The sequence below is a fragment of the Rhizophagus irregularis genome, chromosome 32 (assembly GCF_026210795.1).
Source record: "Rhizophagus irregularis chromosome 32, complete sequence".
Classification (NCBI taxonomy): Eukaryota; Fungi; Glomeromycota; class Glomeromycetes; order Glomerales; family Glomeraceae; genus Rhizophagus; species Rhizophagus irregularis.
This window is the reverse complement of record NC_089460.1, coordinates 1,439,529-1,458,578: the sequence shown is the minus strand read 5'-3', so window position 1 is coordinate 1,458,578 and position 19,050 is coordinate 1,439,529. Positions and strand designations below refer to the sequence as shown.

The following is a 19,050-nucleotide window of genomic DNA, read 5'->3' as shown; positions in this document are numbered from 1 at the left end:
AAGTAAAATAAAATAAGAGAATAAATATACTTTAATAGTGATATACTTATAATATAATTACACAAAAACGCATGAACGCATGAATAAGAAATTTTCGTGTAACCTACAAAAACGCGAACTTTCATCGCGTCTTCTTATTACTGTATGTAATTATAAAATCACATGCGGTTTACGTAAAGAAAATCATAAAAAGTCAATTAATTCATTTAATTGAAAAAAAATAACTTTCTGGTCTTCAAGAAAATGTTTAAACTTTCATAATTTATACGCAAACAGAATAATGATACCACCACAAGAAGTATCCGTTATCACACAATGTGAAATATTAAATAACGAAGATAAAGAAGAAATGTTACTAGCAAGGTAATTATGGTTACCTGAATAATAAAAAAAAGCTTTTGTTTTTAATATTTGGTTTAAAAATAATAGAAAACCAGAAGTGAAAGTGACTTATGGTAAACGTAAGGATACGTATTTTGTGCCTGAATCGTCACTTTTAGGGTATAACTATTATTATTGTTGTAGAATTTGTTAAGAGTTTATTATTAACTATATATTTCATTCAACCATAAATTAGTTCTATGCGAAGTGATTCATTTCTTGAAAATGAACCAGTACTTAGAGACACGACTAAATTGAATGAGTACGTAAATGATGCACAGTCGGAGAAACGCATTACCACTGGCAGTTTAGAATTTAATAATGAGTGTATTGAAATTGGCGCACAATTCATAAGACCAAAAAGACGTGTCACAACTGGCTCTACATTACCTGTTGTTGTCAAATTTGCTACTTTTATGGAGGATGAAAAACAAGAAAAAAAGTTTGGAATAAAACAAAAATGTATTGGAGATTTTTTTAAACCTGCATCAGTAATTGGTGATGGGTCAAATAGTAATCATCATATAAAAAAGAAAAGATATACCATTCCAAAATTTAAGAAAAACAATGACGGAAATAAAGAGAATAAGGAAAATTCAGCGTTATCATCACGACCCAAAAAACGCGTCAAAAGTTACGAACAAACTTATCTTGATCTAGGACAAAAGAATTTTGGTACATATACATGTCCAGAATGTCAAATGTCTTATGTTCAAGGAACACTAGCTGATGATACATTACATACTAATTTTCATCGCTTAACCCTTGAAGGAATTAAATATCATGTCAATATAATTTTCTTTCATTATTTATGGGTAGTATTAACTTGTAAGTTATATTAATATTATTGTTTGTTTTTATAGAGTTATCAAGATGAAATTACGTTGGAAACAATTCCTGAAATTAATGGTCGTGTGGTATTGCTTGTTTATAATGAAACACGGTTCTTTGAAAAACTTAAAGTAAGATGTATATGTTTACCTGATTTTTCAATTTTTTTTTCCATTTATTTATCTTTGGTTTTCTTTTTTAGATCAAAAACACTATTGAGTGGGTCAATTTAGAGCTTGGTGCGGTAGAAATGACCGAGGAGAAGTTAAAGATGAGTAAAGCGTACTTTTATGTCGCTAATAAATATGACATTGTTGGATTCGCTTTGGCAGTTCGAATTGAAAAAGCCTACAGAGTTGTTGATTCTTCAAGCGAAAATGCTCAAAACGAATCCAGAAAAGTGTCAAAATTGCAAATTGGAAATGATAATGATGGGTCGGGTATTTTCTGTAGGTAAGAATTAATTTAAAACCCATTTTACGTAAATTAATGCACCTTAAAAAGAATTAAACGAATACTTTTTATAGTACGAAACCACTTCGTGCTGCTTGTGGAATTAGCCGGTTATGGGTTAAGAGAGACTATCGAAGGAAAAAAATTGCGACAAAACTATTGGATAGCGTCAGGTATGAAATTTTCTATCATTAACACTATATATGTGAACATATATTTATTTATTTTTTAAATTTTAGAAAAAATTTTATTTATGGTTGTGAACTCAAGCCTGATGAAGTAGCATTCTCGCAACCATCTGGAGATGGTAAAGCTTTTGCCTCTCAATACACAGGAACTCGAGAGTTTTTAGTGTATGCTGATGAATAGATGCGTATTTGCATATAGTTTTAAAACAAATAGGTAACGCTTTATAAAATCTTTACATATCGATTAAAAAATAATTGTTTTTATTATTTAATATCAAAGTAAAACTGAAATATACAAATTAATTTTATGATAGGTTTATTAAACAAGATTTGATGGGTATATATGGTCTTCAATATTAATAAAGTTTTCTTTAATAGTGCGCATGGATACAAACCGATATAGCTATAAATAGTTAAATGAAAAAAAAATATTAGCAACCAATAATTATAATTAATCAGAAGAAAATTAATTATTATATATTCTATAATAGATTAAGAGAAGAAAATTATGTATATAATCTTATTATATAAAAAATATACTTTACCAAACTTGGGCTTCCTGCTTTATCATTCGTTCCGGAAGAACGTGAACCACCGAAAGGTTGCTGACCTACAATGGCACCCGTAGACTTATCATTAATATAGAAATTACCAGATGCGTGACGTAGTTTGTTTGCTGCCGTTATAGTTGCGGATCGGTCTTCTGAAAATCTAATAAAATAAAAGGATTATTTATGAACCGAATTATTATAAACTGAATATGTTCGGAGTTTATGAAATATTAACATACATGGAACCAGTCAAGGCATAATCAGTTGTACTATTAACTATATCTAAAATTTCTTCGTATTCATCAGCTTTATACCTAGATAAAAATAAAATATATTAGTAAACAAAAAAAAAAAATTCACGTATAACTTCCATAGAGATGAGAAAAAATAATTATTTACACGTATATAGTAAGTACAGGTCTGTAAACATAAAGGCGAAGTTTCAAGTTAGTAATTTAATTCATATATCATATATAATACACATAATGTTAAATTCGAGCTTACCCAAAGATTTCTTCAACTATTGTTTTACTTTTCGGATTTTTAGTAACAACAACGGTTGGATCTATGAAATAACCTTTTGATTTACTATAGGTACCACCAGCGATTATCTCACTATCAGCATCTTTAGCAGCCCAATCAATGTAGCCTTTAATCTTTTCAAATGATGCTTCATGACTAAAAAAATTCAAAATTTAATTTAAAGAAAAAAAATTTAAAAATATTAATGATTATCATTATAACTTACATGACAGCTCCCATAAAATTAGAAAAGTCTTCAGGAGGACCGGTCTTAATCTTAGAATGTTGTTGCAATAAAAGTTCACGGAACTCATCCCATAAAGAATCAGGTACATAAGCTCGTGAACAAGCAGAACATTTTTGGCCTTGATATTCAAAAGCTCCACGAATAGTTTGATTTACAGCATTTTGTACATTAGCAGATTTATGTAATAAATGAAAATTTTTACCACCAGTTTCACCAACAATTCTAGGATAAGATCTATAAATATCAATATTATTGCCAATATCTTTCCATAATTTTTTAAATACGGCAGTAGAACCAGTAAAATGTAAAGAAGCGAAATCAGGAGATTTAAAGATGGTTTCAGTTATTTGTTCAGCAGGACCAGGTATAAATTGAATTACACCATCAGGTAAACCAGCTTCTCTTAAAATTTCCAATACGATCCAATTAGACAATAAAGCACCTGGAGAAGGTTTCCAAAGTATTACATTACCCATTAAAGCAGGTGCACTAGGTAAATTACCACCTATAGCAGTAAAATTAAATGGCGTAATAGCATAAACAAACCCTTCTAAAGGACGATATTCGACACGATTCCAAACACCAGGAGAATTCTTAGAAGGTTGTTGTTGATAAACTTCATGAGCATATTTAACATTAAATCTCCAAAAATCAATTAATTCTGCAGCAGAATCAATTTCTGCTTGCCAGGTATTTTTTCCTTGTCCAAGCATAGTAGCAGCCAATAATTTATATCTATACTTTCCTGCGGCTAAATCTGCTGCTTTTAAAAAAATAGCTGATCTATCACTAAATGGATAAGTTTCCCAAATTGATTGTGCTTTTAAAGCTCCTTTAATTGCTTTTTCAACAATTGAAGTATCTGCTTCATGAGCTTTAGCTAGGATTGTTTTATGATCCGATGGGATTTTTTGTTCTTGAAATTTACCAGTACAAATCTTTAATTTATTTAGGTAAAAATGAAATGAAAGAGAATAAGTTTATTAAATTGAAAAACTGATAATATTGTAAGAAAGTAATTTACCTTTTCTCCGTTAACGAATAATGGAATTTCAAATGGAGCTTGAGCTTTTAATTCTTCCAAAGCAGCTTGAAGTTTTGTACGGTCCGCACTACCTGGCTCATAATTTCTCTAATATAAAAAAATATGGGTCAGATTTTTTTTTTTTTTTTTCGATAAAAAAAAATTTCTAAAAAAAAATGTAATGAAAATTTACCATAGGTTCATTATTAATTTCAGGTAATTTAAAGGTACCAAGAGTAGCATAAGAAGAGTTAGACATTTTGGAATAATTTTTTTTAAGAAATAAAATAGAATTTTTATTGTTAATATTTAACAATGTACTAGGAAGTGAAGAATTTTTTAAACTCTTGATATTTAAAAAAAAATTAGATCTCAATTTTAGAATTACGTATTTATTATAATACATTATTGGGAGCCAATTATTACTAAAAATTTACAAGATCTGGTTTTTTTTTAATAATATTTATATTTTATAAAATAATTTAAAAATGTGATCGTGAGAACATTAATTAAGATATCGTTGTTGGGGGGAATCGACTATTTATGAAGTTTTTTCATTATAAAATTTACAAAGAAGGGAATATAAGATCGTGGGGAAAATATAAATCAACAAATAAAAAAATTGAATAAACAAAAAAAAAAATAAATGATTGATCAGCCCTCTAAAATGAGTACAAATTGTTCTTTAAGAATAACAATTTGGTAAATTCACATAATTTAGGTTTCTGTATATTTGACCAATTAATTTTTCCGTTCATGGGGGTTTAATATTTATTATCCCAGGATCAGATGATTACAATCATTAACGTAGTGTTACAGAGCAATTATTTCGTGTTAAAAAAATATTATTGGTCTTACTGAATTTGTAGAGTTATTGGTCTTACTGAATCTGTGGAGTCATATTTTGCCATATTCTGTTTTCTGCCTTCTCATTCACTCGCCAATTAAGAATGGGACACAACGAAACAACATTAATATAATTAACATTAATATATCTTAAAGGTAAAGATCAATCTAAAAAATGTAATAAAAACACCTGATTCCAAAAAGCTAATTCAAAGTATTCAAAGTATGGTGGAATCGAGAAAAGAAAAAAAAAAGAAGATCTCGGAAAGAAAGTCTCCAAATTTGTGCCTGAATAAGTCTGAACACCACATTCATGTTTCATGCTCCTCATAAATAAAATTTCAAGTAACTTTTAATATCATGATAATTGGGAAAATTCAAAAAGTGAACACCAATTTTTTAAGGAGAATGTAACCAACAGAAATCATGTGATCGAGTGATCAGGGAGTTAATGTTGTTGATATTGCGTGATGAACACATGATTTTGTTGATCTCATCCGGTGACTTTATCTAAAGTAATGTACAACATTTAAGAAATTAAGAGAAATATTTGTCCTATTGTTCAAATTTCGTATGAAAAGGATCCAACTACAAGTAATGACATAATTCCACGTGATTTTACGGACAATTAGTTGATTTTTTTAAAGTTAGATTTTCATTGCATCTTTTGACATTTTTATATTAATATCGCATGAAATTAAAAAAATTTAAAGAATTAAATATGCTTTAAAAGGATTTACGGAGGAATTTCATTTGATTTCATCCCTTCCTCCTTAATAAATGATTATTCTCCTTTCAATGTGACAGTTTGTACACTTGTGATGTTAAAAGAAATAACTAAAATTGGAAATTATATTAATTTCTTTATTTTTTACGGAATAAATTTTTTTTAAGAATTTTTTTTTTTGTTTGTTATAACCAGAATAATATTCATTATCAAATTCATTGTAGTCGAGGTTATACAAATTATATATGACTAAATAGTTCCCATGAAGTTCCCATATTAACTTTATTTTAAATTCCATGTAGATCCTTATTTCAGAGAGCAAAAAAATCTGCATTTGCGCCAACAGTGTCCCATTTTTTTGATATACGAACGCCAAATAACTTTATCATAATTTTTATTATTTTACCCTATTTTGTTTCTATCACTGCTTCTGCTCCTGCTTCTATTTTTGCTTCTGCGTTTATTATTTTTTTTTTGAACAAAAAAATCTGAAACTAGGAGATTTAATTTTTGTACATGTGTGTGATATATTTATTTATTTATTTATTTCATTTTTTTTTAAAAAAAAAAAATTGTACAGGTGAACAAAAAATTAGAAAATTATATAACCTCGACAGGTTTTGTGATTTTTCTCTAGTTACACTTTCCATGATTTTTACAAATACATTCATCCGTTAACCGGTTGAGAAATAATAGAGAATTTTACAATGTAATAAATATTTATAAATAATAAATTTTACTCGATTTATTCTTAAGCAAGTTTATGTATTAAAATTTTTGGACTTATATGGCTGGATAACAAATATTCTATCCCTTTTATAACCTTCATTTTAAAAGCCTACTAGAAAGCTAAGCATAATCTTGCTTTTGTATATAAACATTTTTGAGTTAGTTCTAAAGTCTATTTGAGTTGATGCAACGGAGATGCCGGAAGCAACAAAAATCCATTTTTCTGCATCTTTTTTTATTCGCTGCAAGTTTGCGCCCGGAATCGACTTTTAGAATTTCTTTTCCCTTTCAAATAAATTTCTTTCCTTTGACTTTTCAAAAAAAAAAAAAAAAAAAAAAAAAAATATTTGTCCGTGATACTGAATAAGGATCATTTGGGATAGAGTTATATCAACATTATCACAATGAACTATAGATTAATGTTTAATAATATAAATTATATAAAAAAAAAAAAATAAGATGTTTAATCTAATCACGCGGTTGAATTTATTCCCTAATCTTTGGTGATACTGTGCAGTAAGATTAAATAATTGTACGACTTCCAATCAGGGTAGTCGCCCAAAATTTGCCTCACCTGAAAGTACAATTACCTCTGTTTTTTACCATTGAATCCCTAGTTTTTTGCCACCTGTTTGCTCATCAGATCAAGTATATGTAACCCGCAATATTCACATTTCTAATTACCCTTATTGAGTTTATGTAAAAAATTCCCTTTCAATAAGCTTTTTTTTTCTAAATTATTTTTTTTTTTGTTTTTTTTTTATGATAATAACTTCTTTACATCCTTTTATATTTTTATTATACCATCTTTAGTCTTATAAAGTGATCAAAAAATTCGATAGTTGTCATTATCTTTGTCAATTATCCTTTTTTTTCCTTTTGTTTTTTTTTTCTTTTGTGCCCTTCGTTTGGAAATAGCTTTTAAAGAAAAAAAAAACGAGATAAATGAATAAATTTTAAACTTACTTCTTAGTTTTTTTTTTTATTTATTTTTCTTTCTAATAATAATTAAGATTCTTTTTTAAAAAAATAATAAATACCGATTTACCTTTTTCTTCCTCACTTATTAGTTTTTTTTTATGTAAGTATTTCCATATTCTGTCGTAGAGTCTGCGAGTTAAGTTTTTGTCGCGTTATTTTTTTTCATCTACTTTGTTAGTTACTGCGGAACTACAAATATTCTTAAACTCGTACGCATATAACATAACGCGCATATAACACACATAACATAACTGCAAGTCTAGCCTTTCTTTTCTTTTATTGGTTCCTTTTAAAATCTTTGGTGTATTAATTATAAGGGAAACGCGGTTACTAAATTTATTGATTATTTTGTACAATATTAATATTTAAAGGTTATTCTTTTTTCCTTTTTGTTCTCTTAACTTAGATATTAAAAAAATAAAATAATATGGCTGCCGTTCAAACTATGATGGGTAACTCTATTGGAGTTGAAGACGAAAATTCTGAGGTGATTTACACTGAAGTTACTGAAGAAGTTATTCATGTAGAACACACAGAAAAATTGGATACTGTTCTTGAAGTCGATGAAGTTAAAGTTGTTAAAGAAGAAGAATATGATAATTTAAAACAAGTTGAAGGAACTATTTCACCTCCTGAAGAAATTAAACATACTGAAACAACTGAAAAAGTTGAACCTACTCAAGTTAATACTGAACAAGTTCAAACTTCTGAAATTAAAAAGGTTACCGAAAAAACTGATGATAAATCTATAGAATCTCAACAACAAACATTATCTGATCCTTCAGAAGAATATGAATCAGAAACTCATCATGAAAATGTATCAGTATCCGGTGAATCTAATACAACAGAAACAAAATCTGTATCTAATGGTGTTTTGACCCCTCCAAAAAGTCCAACCGATGAAAAGGAAAAAGATAAACCGGAAAAAAAGACTTCAAAAGTTCCAAGTAAAATTGCAAGTTCCAAAACTACTACTAAGAAATCAACTTCAGCTACTTTAACTACATCTCCGACTTCTACCAAATTAACACGTGCTCGTAGTTCATCAATCAGTAAATCGGATCCTCCAACATTATCTAAACCACCACGCTCTTCTAGCACTTCTAGTAATGTAAGAGCTCCATTAACATCATCATCTAAAACATCACCAACATCTCCTAAGTCGACTGCAACAAAAGGTACAACAAAAACAACTACATCAAAAACTACGTCCAGTTCAACTACGTCCCATTCGACCACAGCGAAACCTACTACCAAAGCTTCGACAAAACTTGCTGCTCCAGGTCTTACACGTAAACCGTCTGCTAATACAAGTGCTAATACGACTGCTAGTACTGGAACTACTGCAAAAAAGTCTCCAACTTCTCCAAAATCCGAAAAAACTCCTGCAACAAAACAAAAAGCTACGCCTGCTGTCACTACCACAACAGCAAAAGCTGTTGCTACAAAAAGTGCATCTTCTGCGAAGGCTAATGGAGTTGGCGCGGTAGCAAAGGTTGCTTCTTCCATTGATGTTAATCTTAAAGAGAAGGTTGGTAGTGCCAATCATACCTATCTTTTTTAAATGTTAATAAAAATGATTACAACGGTAAGATTAATATATTTAATTTTTTTTTTTTAATAGAATGAGGAACTTACTCGACTCCTTGAAGAAAAGGAGAGTATTATAAAATCACATCAAGAGAAATTAGATGCTATGAAAGCTGAAGCTGCTGAACAACAAGCTCGTTATTTGGAAGATTTGAAAGACGAAAGTCTTAAGATTCAAATCGAAAAAGAGAATGTTCTAATTGAAAAAGAAGAAGCAATCCTTGCTAAGGAAGACTTAATTGCTAAGCTTAAAAAAGAAGTTGACTCTTTAAAGAAAGAAATTGAAACTTTAAGGAAGGAAAAGAAAGATAATGATGTAAGTGTTGGTTTGCATTTTTTATTTGAATATTAATTTGTCTATTATGAATTGATATTTATAGTAGTTTTATTTTTTATTTTTATTTTTTTAGTTTGTTCAAAGTGCTTATAAAGGAGAAATAAATCAACTCAAGGAAAACACTGCAGCACAAATTGAAAAGGCCAAATCAGAACAAAATGAAAAACACAATAAATTAATCGAGGAACTTAAAGATAGCCATGCTGCTGAAATCTCCGAATTAGCTCAAAAAATTAAAGGCGGTGAATCTATCGCCGAAGAACTCGAAAGAGTAAGAGCTGAATTAGAGGTTAGTATGGTGGTTTGATGAATATCAAATGTTTTATGATAGACATAAGTTTTGATTAATAACTTATTAATCTTTTTTCCCTTACAGACCACTAAAAAGGATCATGAGGAACAATTAAAATCTTTACAGACACAGCAAGAACTTGATATTGAACAAGCTAGAGAACAAGAAAGAAATAACTATAGGGTAATATTTTGCAATATGCTCAATATATTCTCTTTATTTTAATAAAATATATATGTATATACGTAATGATACGACCTCTTTTACTTTAAATAAGGCTACTCAAGGAGACACTAACATTGCCATTGAAACAATGAAATTCACCCATTTGGACGAAGTGAACGAACTTAAGAGAGCTCATGCTGAAGAATTACAAAAACTTAATGATGAACGTGATGATGCGATAGAGAAAGCTAGAACTGAAATTCAGGTAACCTTTTAATATTTATTATATAGTAATTAATATTTTTGTATTTTTCTGTTAATAACTTGCATTTTTTTCCGAATAGACGCTTCTCAATGATCAACATTCTTATGAAGTTATTAGACTTCAGAAAGAATATGAAGAAGAATCGAAGTCAACTAATAAAAAAAGTGATGCTGTTATCCAAGAAATGGCTGCTCTTAAAGGCCAACATTCTCAAGAAATTCACAATCTTAATAAGACTATAGAGGATCTTAATAACAGCTTAGAGGAGCTTAAAAAAAATCATAATATTGAAATTGAATCATTAAGGTCATCTGCAGGCCAAGGGCTTGTTAACAATCATGAAACAGAAATAGCAGAACTTAAAGCTCAACATGAAGCTGAAATTGCTCAACTTAAAGCTAGTCTAATGGCAGCTTCTGATAAAGAAGCTACATTATCTACAGAAATTGAAAAATTGAGGAGTCTTCATGATGAATTAAAAAATTCTCTTGAAGAGAGCTTGCAAAATAAATTGGATGCATCCGTGATCGATGAATTGAATACAAGACATGCTCAAGAACTTGAAGAATTGAATGCAAGACATGCTCAAGAAATTGAAGAATTGAAACTTTTGCATGAAAAATCCAGAGTTGAACTTGAGGAAGAAATTGAAAAGATTAATTCAAATCATCATCAATCTATTAAAGATCTTCGAGATTCTCACAGTAAAGAAATGCAAGAATTTGAGGAAGTGATGAAAGTAAAAGAAAATTTATTGTTGGAAATTGAAACACTCGACAAAGTCAAAAATGAAGATTCTAATATAATCAACGAATTGCATAACCAAGTTGCAGCATTAAATAAACAAATCGGAGATTATGAAGAGCAGCTTCAAGTAAATGTTTTTTATTATTAAATAATTTGATTGTATTATCTACTATACTAAACCATATAAATCTAAATACTTTTTTATAAACATTAGCAACATAAAATTGAAATCGAGCAAGTCAATGCTGAGTCATTAGTTTCCCAAAAACAATTACAAACTCTCCTCGATATTAAGGATCAAGAAATTGAAGAATATAAAGCGAAATTATCCGAACCTGTAAGTTTAACTTTTAATTTTATTTGTCATGTATTTATTTAAGTTGAATCTAATTAATGAATTCTATAACTATTAAAAAGAGCGACGGAGAAGGCAAAGACCTTAGTGAAGTACATCAAGCACATCAATCCGAAATTGCTGAACTCAAAGCAGCCTATGATGCTAAAATTGCTGAACTCGAAAAGGCTCATAGTGCTAACATTGAAGAACTTGAATCATCTAAAAGTTGGCTTGATCAAGAAATTGATCGACAAGACGTAAGATTTATTATTAAATAATAATATCGTTTTTACGAAAGTATATCTGATACTAATTTTTTATATAAATACTTTATAGACAATAATTGAACAACTCAATATTGATAACAAGAAATTTAAGGAAGAGAATGATCAAATGCTCAAGTTGATTCACCAACAACAAGAAAAGTTATTTCAATTATAATATGAATACACATTTTGAATAGGATATAGAAGAAAATATAATATAATTCTTTTTCTTCTTATTCTTCTTATTCTTCTTATTCTTCTTATTCTTTCATTTGTTTATTTTTTAATTCTAAATTTATAATTATATTATTTATTACTACCGTATATTTGAACTATTAGTTGATTCAAAAAAAAAAAAAAAAAAATATAAGGTTAGTAAAAAATAATTCTTTATATTTTATATATTTTATATTTAGGAAGCTTTAATTATTTTGGGTTATTCAATTTAGACAAGTCTTTTGTAATCTCTATTATATTGTATATTTTTCATAATTAGTTTATCCATTATACTTTTCTTTCTTTTTAGGTTATTTATTTTGTTAATAGGTTTCTGGTACTCTAAAATTATATTTATTATTTGTATAACAAAAAAAAGAAAAAAGAAAAAAGAAAAAAAATTATCAAAATAATAAATAAAGGATATTATATTTCATTTATTAATTAATAATATAATAATTAGGTGTTTTTTTTTTAAGCGTGATTATTTAATTATCTAATAATGTTCACTAATTATTTAGTATCTATAAATTGTTTTTTTTTACAATTATTTTCCAAGAGCAGTATGAAGAGCATCAACTTGATGTCTAATACTTTTGCTAAAATTCAAATTAAAAAAGTAATGTTAAAAAAAAAGTTTTATAAACAGCGAAAAGTTATGAAATACATACATTTTACTTGCTAATGTTTGTATATGAGAAAATCCCTTATCAATTCTTGAACATAATTGAATCAATTCTTTGGATTTTTCTGTAGCATCATTAATAACAATACAATGATTTTCAATGGTTTGTTTATAAACATCGAAAGAAGCGGTGGTTAGAACCGACGCCTAAGTTAATTAATCAACAAATAAAAAATAAAAAAACGCATTTTATATTCTACAAATAAGAATTAAATGTTAATTAAAATTAACAACCACATACCTCGAACATTTGAGATTGTAAATTACGTAACATAGTTTCTAATTCATTAGAAATACCTTGAGCTTGTATTTCTAATTCATCGATCATATTTTTATTTATTGGTGGATCAGTTTTTGTTCCAATATAAAACGAATTTAAATTATCATCATCAAGTTCTAATGAATTTGTTGATATTAGTGAAGTTTTATTAGTGGAAAGATTTTCCATTGTAAAAATATTCAAAAAGAAAAGATTAAAATTAAAAGCTTAGGTTTAAATCATCCAATCACATGACTGACTAACAACAATGATATCATCGTTACGATAATCTGTCACATGATTTGGCGTCATTAGTGAAATGATTCAAACACACAAACACACGGAGTACTGGATAATATTATATCCAAAGTAGACATAGTCAATGACAATACTAAATAGTATGATAAGTACGTAATTTTATAACGGCCAATCATAAATTTTCATATCGCTTACTATTTGATCCCGTAATTATATTATTACTTTTACGAAACCCACTTAAATTGTGGCGCGCATAAAAATAGATAGAGTTCCATACTAATTTAGTGTTATCGGTGGGTACAAGATTTGCAAATTAGAGTCCTCTACCGAAAAAAAAAAGGGAAATTCTATAATAAGAATTCCAATAAATCGTTCCAAATTTTTCACAATAAAACTTTATAAAAAATTGGTTAGTCTGATAAATCTGATAAAATTATTTCATAATTTTAGTTAAACTAGAATGGGAGTTTCCTTTTGTTTTTAAAGTGAGGCTTTTACCAATGTTCGAAGTTCCCTTTTGCTTTTACCATCCATTTGGTTTATATTGTAATATATATTAATGTGGCTTTTTTTAGTGATACTATAAATCTTACCGATTTTGTCTGAATTCGTTAAAGTCTTAAAGAATTATTGATAGAAAGGGGAATGTGACAAAACTATTGGTCACTAAATTCAAAATATCAGTTTGATTGACTAATTAACATGTAAATGTATAAGATTATTCCAGTATGGGAAGGTTCCAAAGGTCCCTTTAGTTTGCGCATGTGAATTCAGATAACTATTTCAAGTGTAATAATCTAAAGCAATTTTGTAATTTCAATTTTCACTTGAACATTGACTACTTACTTTTGAGTATTAGGGTAAAATAGATTTTTCACAATAATAAGAAATATAATATATGTTAAAATAAATATAACAAAATCACGAGTTTAAATGTAAAAATATCTAAGCCTCGCTCCAAAATAATCCGGAATTTTAATGGCCTAATCAAATCTAATCCGGATATTTGAGTTTAAACTGGATTGAGACAACTTTTTGGCTGACAATATGACTTAACTTCGACTGAACTCGATTTTTAATCTTGTCAAACCTGAATAAACAATCAAAATTGGATAAACAGTCAAAGTTTCGAAACTATATTAAGTACTAACCTAACCAAGTCATATTACCGTTCCAAGAGCATAGTTCGCTTCAAATTTCAAAACTAAGAAGGGTTCCTTATTTCCCAGAATTTTGAATAATACACATGCCTGATGATTATTATATTACGTATATCAAACAATCGTCAAGATTCCATCACTCCATTGAAATTTAGGAAACTTTTGATGTTTATGATTTTATTACTGTTGATAATAAATGATAACAGTATATAAAAAAATATCCGGATGACATATGCCACAGGTTACAAAGTTCAATTACATACAGTATATACTTTTAAATATATATTAAAAAAAAAAAATGTCAATACATGCAATAATCTAATTATAAGCTAAACTATAACACCACTAAACTCACTAAATCCAGCCTCAGGTTAGAAGTAATATACGAATAACCCTAAAGAGACCTTCGAACTGAGCAACTACAACTTTACCCAAAATCCCACTTTTTGTAGCAGACATATCCCACCTTTTGTAGTAGAAAAAGAACCTCATTTCGAACGATCCTCTTGGATATAAACCAAACGATACAAAATCGTCTACTAATCTTTGATCTTAAGCTAAATGATAAAAGAAACTGCCCATTTTACTTGAACAAATCAGAAACGCCGCGATCATTGACGTAAATGTTATTGTCATACAAAATTACCTCTTATAGGGATCTTTAAGCTAAGATTTGTTACATTTGCAGCAATTAAAATTTTTCGTACTTCTTTGATAAGAATTGATCGTCTTTAAAAATTGAGCTATTTTAAGTGTTTTTTTGCGGCCAGCAGTCTACAATTTTAATTAATTAATTAATTGAAATCAATTTTATATATATTTTTTTGAGGTGTTATATAAAAAATCAATATTTTACAATAAAAATCTTTATTGATTAAAAATCATTTTTAAGAAAATGAATTACAAATTATAAATAGAGAATAAATTCTTTAAATTAGATATTTTGTAATATACCCGGGCCGAGGTATCTTTAAACAGTGTGGTACGGTATCTATTGATCTTAAATGAAATGAATTCAACAAACTAATTAACCTTTTACCATTAGATGTCATATGGTTATTAAATGCTGAACAAACCTAAATAAATAAATCAAAATTAATTTTATTCTTACAGTTTAAGGGACACATATATCGACAATTCCTATTTTAGGATTTCAGGAGCACAAATATTCAATATTTATGAACAATGAAATAATGATTAACAAGTTATCCTACTTTTTTTTTTTCACGGTAGATTAAATAAAGTAAAAACTGTATGCAGGACGTTAGCCCTATATGAGAATTAATTATTACGTGACATTGATGTAAAAATAAACTTTACACTAAAGACGCCAACTTAAATATTTGATCAATTTAAATAATTTAATGAGATTGGGCTTAATGTGAATATAGATTAAAAAAGTTAATCGTTTTCGGGACTTTAATCCCCGTATATTGTTACATGCTTTTATACTAATGAGTAATGACGTAAATTTGATAGGAATTAATGATAAAATAGTTTTGTCATTTAGCATTATAGTTTGTTGCAATTATAAACAAGTACTGTATAATGAAGTTTATTACATAATCAATAATATAAATTCTTTTTATATAATAACAAATTATGTAATATACTATATTTAAACACGTTAAAACTAATTATTATTTTGGTAAAAGTCCATTTAGGTAAAACGTTACTAAACGTTTCGATTTTAGATTTTTGGCTCTCCGGAACTCTTCCGGACGGAATTGGCATAACGATAATGTGATTTATTGATTTATTGTTTTCTGACGAAATTTCTAGTAAAAAAAAGATTCTTATGTGAACCCTACTATCATGACCTACTATCATGAAGTAGGATGAATTCAATAAATTCAAGATATATATATATATATATATAATAATATATGATCATGTTTTTAAGTGAACAAAATTCTAGAAAAATATCAAGTTGTACAACATTATACATGGTAGATTTAATGAAATAAATTTTAAACTGTGAAATAAAATGCTCATCACAAGAAGAAGTTTTGAAGAAAATTCTAGATGTGATTTTTTAAAAGTTACAAATATAAAAAAAGGAGTAATTCATTTGTGTGAAAAAGCGAGTTGTCAACCTCACTGAAGTTTGTGATACCAAATTTGGTTAACAGAGATTAACGCTGCGTGGAGATCTTAAATCTTAAAATTTTAGTTGATTTTCTTTTCTGGTAATATTACTAATAAAAACTAGTTTTTTTGATTGTAAATATAAAAGGAAATATGACTTGTTTATGTAATATATTCATATGACATTAAGTAGGTAAATAAAAAATTAAAAATCAAAGAAATTTGATCCAGTTATACAATAATTTGAAAGTTTTGTTTTATTTCAAAATTTTAATATCAAGTGTAATAAAATCATGATATTTCCTCCTATTCCCTCCTAAAAGAAGAGGAGGATCAATTCTTGGATCAATTCGAACTCTTTCTCGAAATGAATTAAATCTTTTGGAACTTGAATTGAGAAATTCGAGAGTTTTTAAACCAAATCTAATTATCCAATAATTCTGATTAATTCATTTTATTCCTTACCTAAGAAGAATATAAATTATTTTGTAGTTTTTCAAAAAAATTCTGTATGTATTGTATGTATTGTGAATTATTAAGTGATTATAATTACAGAATGATTATAGGACAATAATTGTCCCAAGTAATCGTCCTGTAATTCAGTAATTTATTTTTATTAAGTAATTTTTGCATGGGGTAGTACAATTCTGAAAACAGCAATAAGATTGGTATAATATGATTACAAAATTCAATTTTTTTCAAATATACATGTCACAGTTAGAGGAGACAGTATTTAGCCATATATACTCTAGCCTCCTGTATGAAGCTCATTGTTTTAGCCAGGTAAGGAATTCAATACTTTTCCTATAAATAATTAAATAATTGGTTTCTCCCCTAAAATAATACTTAAGACCATTATATAAAATTTCTATGAAAATAAATAAAATAAATAAATAAATAAACAAAAATAAACGATTATTTTTTGATCAAACGTACAAAGGATAAGAAAATTGGAGGCGCAGTATATCATAAAAATCTATATAATAAAATAATATAAAATTAATAATGGATAAATGAAAGAAAAGAACGAGGAAATAAGGTTGGGAGACAATGAAATGCGCAAGATGATACAATACGCCAAAGATCCAAAGAAAATCTTTCGCTTTAGGTTAAAATCAAATGCACCATGTGTTTGATTTCATATTTGTAAGACAAACTGATTATTAGGAATGTAAAACGTCATTTATATTTACGTTATGGTTGGTTTAAATTATACGTAATTTTAACTAGTATAAATTTGAAATTTTCTTAAAATTCGTAAAATTCGTCACTTTTGTATTTATGCAGAACATGTGAGTACTTGCAGAATACGCAGCAATGTAATAATTATATCATTTCACGTGGACTGAATCGAAAGAATTATAATTAATCGGTGATTATGAAAATTTTTTACTAATATATTAAAATGATCAGAATAACTCCCGACTTTATACAATTTTGACAATTTTTGACCATATTATTCTTCTAAAATATCTAAAATAGTTCTTTCTTACCTTCTAAGTTTTAATTTGAATTAGTCAATATTTTTAAGTTATTCTCTGCCATAGAATTATAAGATTTTTTTTTTTTTTTTTTGGAAATTTATTAAACATTTTTTTTTCCCCCTCATTCAAGACCCTTGTATCAATACCTTTTCTCGTAAATTAAGAAATGATGAAATATTTATTACAATTTCGAAGAAAAAAAGAAAAAAAAAAATATTTATGCGCCCGAGCGTAGAATTGTGGGACCTTGCATAGTAATTGATGCAAGTTTTAAAACCTGCTTAAAAAAAAAAAAAATTTTGTTAACATTTAAGGGAAATATTTATAAAATTACTGCGGTACAATTACCATACACGTATAATTTTAAGCGCCGAGTTAAATATATATTAACTAGAGATGGCAAGGTAAAATGAAAAAAACTTTCAAATTTTGGCATTGTTGTTTGTCAAAATAAAAAAAAATTTTTTTTTTTTATTTACATATTAAAAAAAAACATTTTTCGAGATATCGAAAATTATATGCAAATCGGAAAATATTACGTACAGAAGTTATGTTACACTAATTCATCAAAAATATTAATTAACATTTTTTCGATCATTGGAAATATCGGAAATGATTGTCCCAAAAATACCGTTTTCTTAACTAAAAAGATGACGATCATTAATAGAATGTTCAAGAAAAATATATTAAATACAGTTATACAGTTATACAGTTATATAAAGTATATAATTATGTATATATAAGTAATATTATAGAAAATCGTAATTTCCGATTTTTTGGGATCCCAAGAATTTTGAAAATACTTTAAGACATATATATACAAGATAAAAAATTTATATAATATATAAGATATAAATAAGTAATGGTGGATTATCCATTAAAAAAACGTAATTTAACAAATATGCAAAAAATAAAGTCTGAATAAGGATAAATGATGCAAGTGGGAAAAAAAAAATTTTTTTTTTTATTGTATTAAAAAGATAATTAGATTTTTGATTTCTTAAATTTTTTAACAAATGATTTTATAATTATGAAATACATTTAGTGAAATAATCGTAAAAAACATATGAATTCTTGATCTAGACAACCCAAACTTCTGCGTGTTACTTGATATTCATGTTTACACAGGAGATGGGGACCAATCTAAACTTAAAAGGAAAAAAAGGAAAAAACACAAATTGGCGAAAAAATTATTGTAGTGTATGACATCATGATATCCTTTATTTGACTTGTGATTTTGTCACACTTGGTGACGGTCAGGCCTTTTCGAATAGAAGTTCTTTATCAATTCCCAATCTTATCTTATTATAAAAAATTTTTTTAACTCAGTGTAAATTCAATAAAATATTTAATCTAATTGCACGAAAATTCTCGAAATGTTTGACAATGTCGAGCATGAAAATACGTTTATTTTTTATTGT

General features: G+C 27.4%; 4 protein-coding genes across 4 annotated transcripts; 2 read left to right on the top strand and 2 right to left on the bottom strand.

Moving 5' to 3' along the window:
• Positions 1-222: 222 nt before the first annotated feature.
• On the top strand, positions 223-2,034 carry OCT59_023118 (uncharacterized protein; the record flags this gene model as incomplete). Its single annotated transcript, XM_025312495.2, has 6 exons — positions 223-363; positions 578-1,166; positions 1,245-1,343; positions 1,415-1,665; positions 1,740-1,838; positions 1,905-2,034. The coding sequence occupies exons 1-6, from the start codon at positions 281-283 to the stop codon at positions 2,032-2,034; spliced, it is 1,251 nt and encodes a 416-aa protein (XP_025189381.2). The 5' UTR covers positions 223-280.
• A 54-nt stretch (positions 2,035-2,088) lies between these two features.
• OCT59_023117 (uncharacterized protein) lies at positions 2,089-4,456 on the bottom strand (the record flags this gene model as incomplete). The annotated part of the gene is made up of 8 exons (XM_025312494.2): positions 2,089-2,256; positions 2,399-2,564; positions 2,644-2,718; positions 2,804-2,824; positions 2,909-3,082; positions 3,153-4,111; positions 4,198-4,305; positions 4,391-4,456. 8 exons carry the CDS (start codon positions 4,454-4,456, stop codon positions 2,173-2,175), a joined length of 1,653 nt encoding a protein of 550 aa, XP_025189380.2. The 3' UTR covers positions 2,089-2,172.
• A 3,451-nt stretch (positions 4,457-7,907) lies between these two features.
• On the top strand, positions 7,908-12,149 carry OCT59_023116 (uncharacterized protein; the record flags this gene model as incomplete). Its single annotated transcript, XM_066150558.1, has 9 exons — positions 7,908-9,011; positions 9,105-9,386; positions 9,481-9,696; positions 9,784-9,882; positions 9,977-10,129; positions 10,209-11,003; positions 11,091-11,213; positions 11,294-11,470; positions 11,550-12,149. 9 exons carry the CDS (start codon positions 7,908-7,910, stop codon positions 11,652-11,654), a joined length of 3,054 nt encoding a protein of 1,017 aa, XP_066006577.1. The 3' UTR covers positions 11,655-12,149.
• Positions 12,101-12,841, bottom strand: OCT59_023115 (uncharacterized protein). Its single transcript, XM_025312493.2, has 3 exons — positions 12,622-12,841; positions 12,367-12,527; positions 12,101-12,294 (listed from the first exon to the last, which is right to left on the bottom strand). Exons 1-3 carry the CDS (start codon positions 12,826-12,828, stop codon positions 12,243-12,245), a joined length of 420 nt encoding a protein of 139 aa, XP_025189378.2. The 5' UTR covers positions 12,829-12,841; the 3' UTR covers positions 12,101-12,242.
• Positions 12,842-19,050: the final 6,209 nt, after the last annotated feature.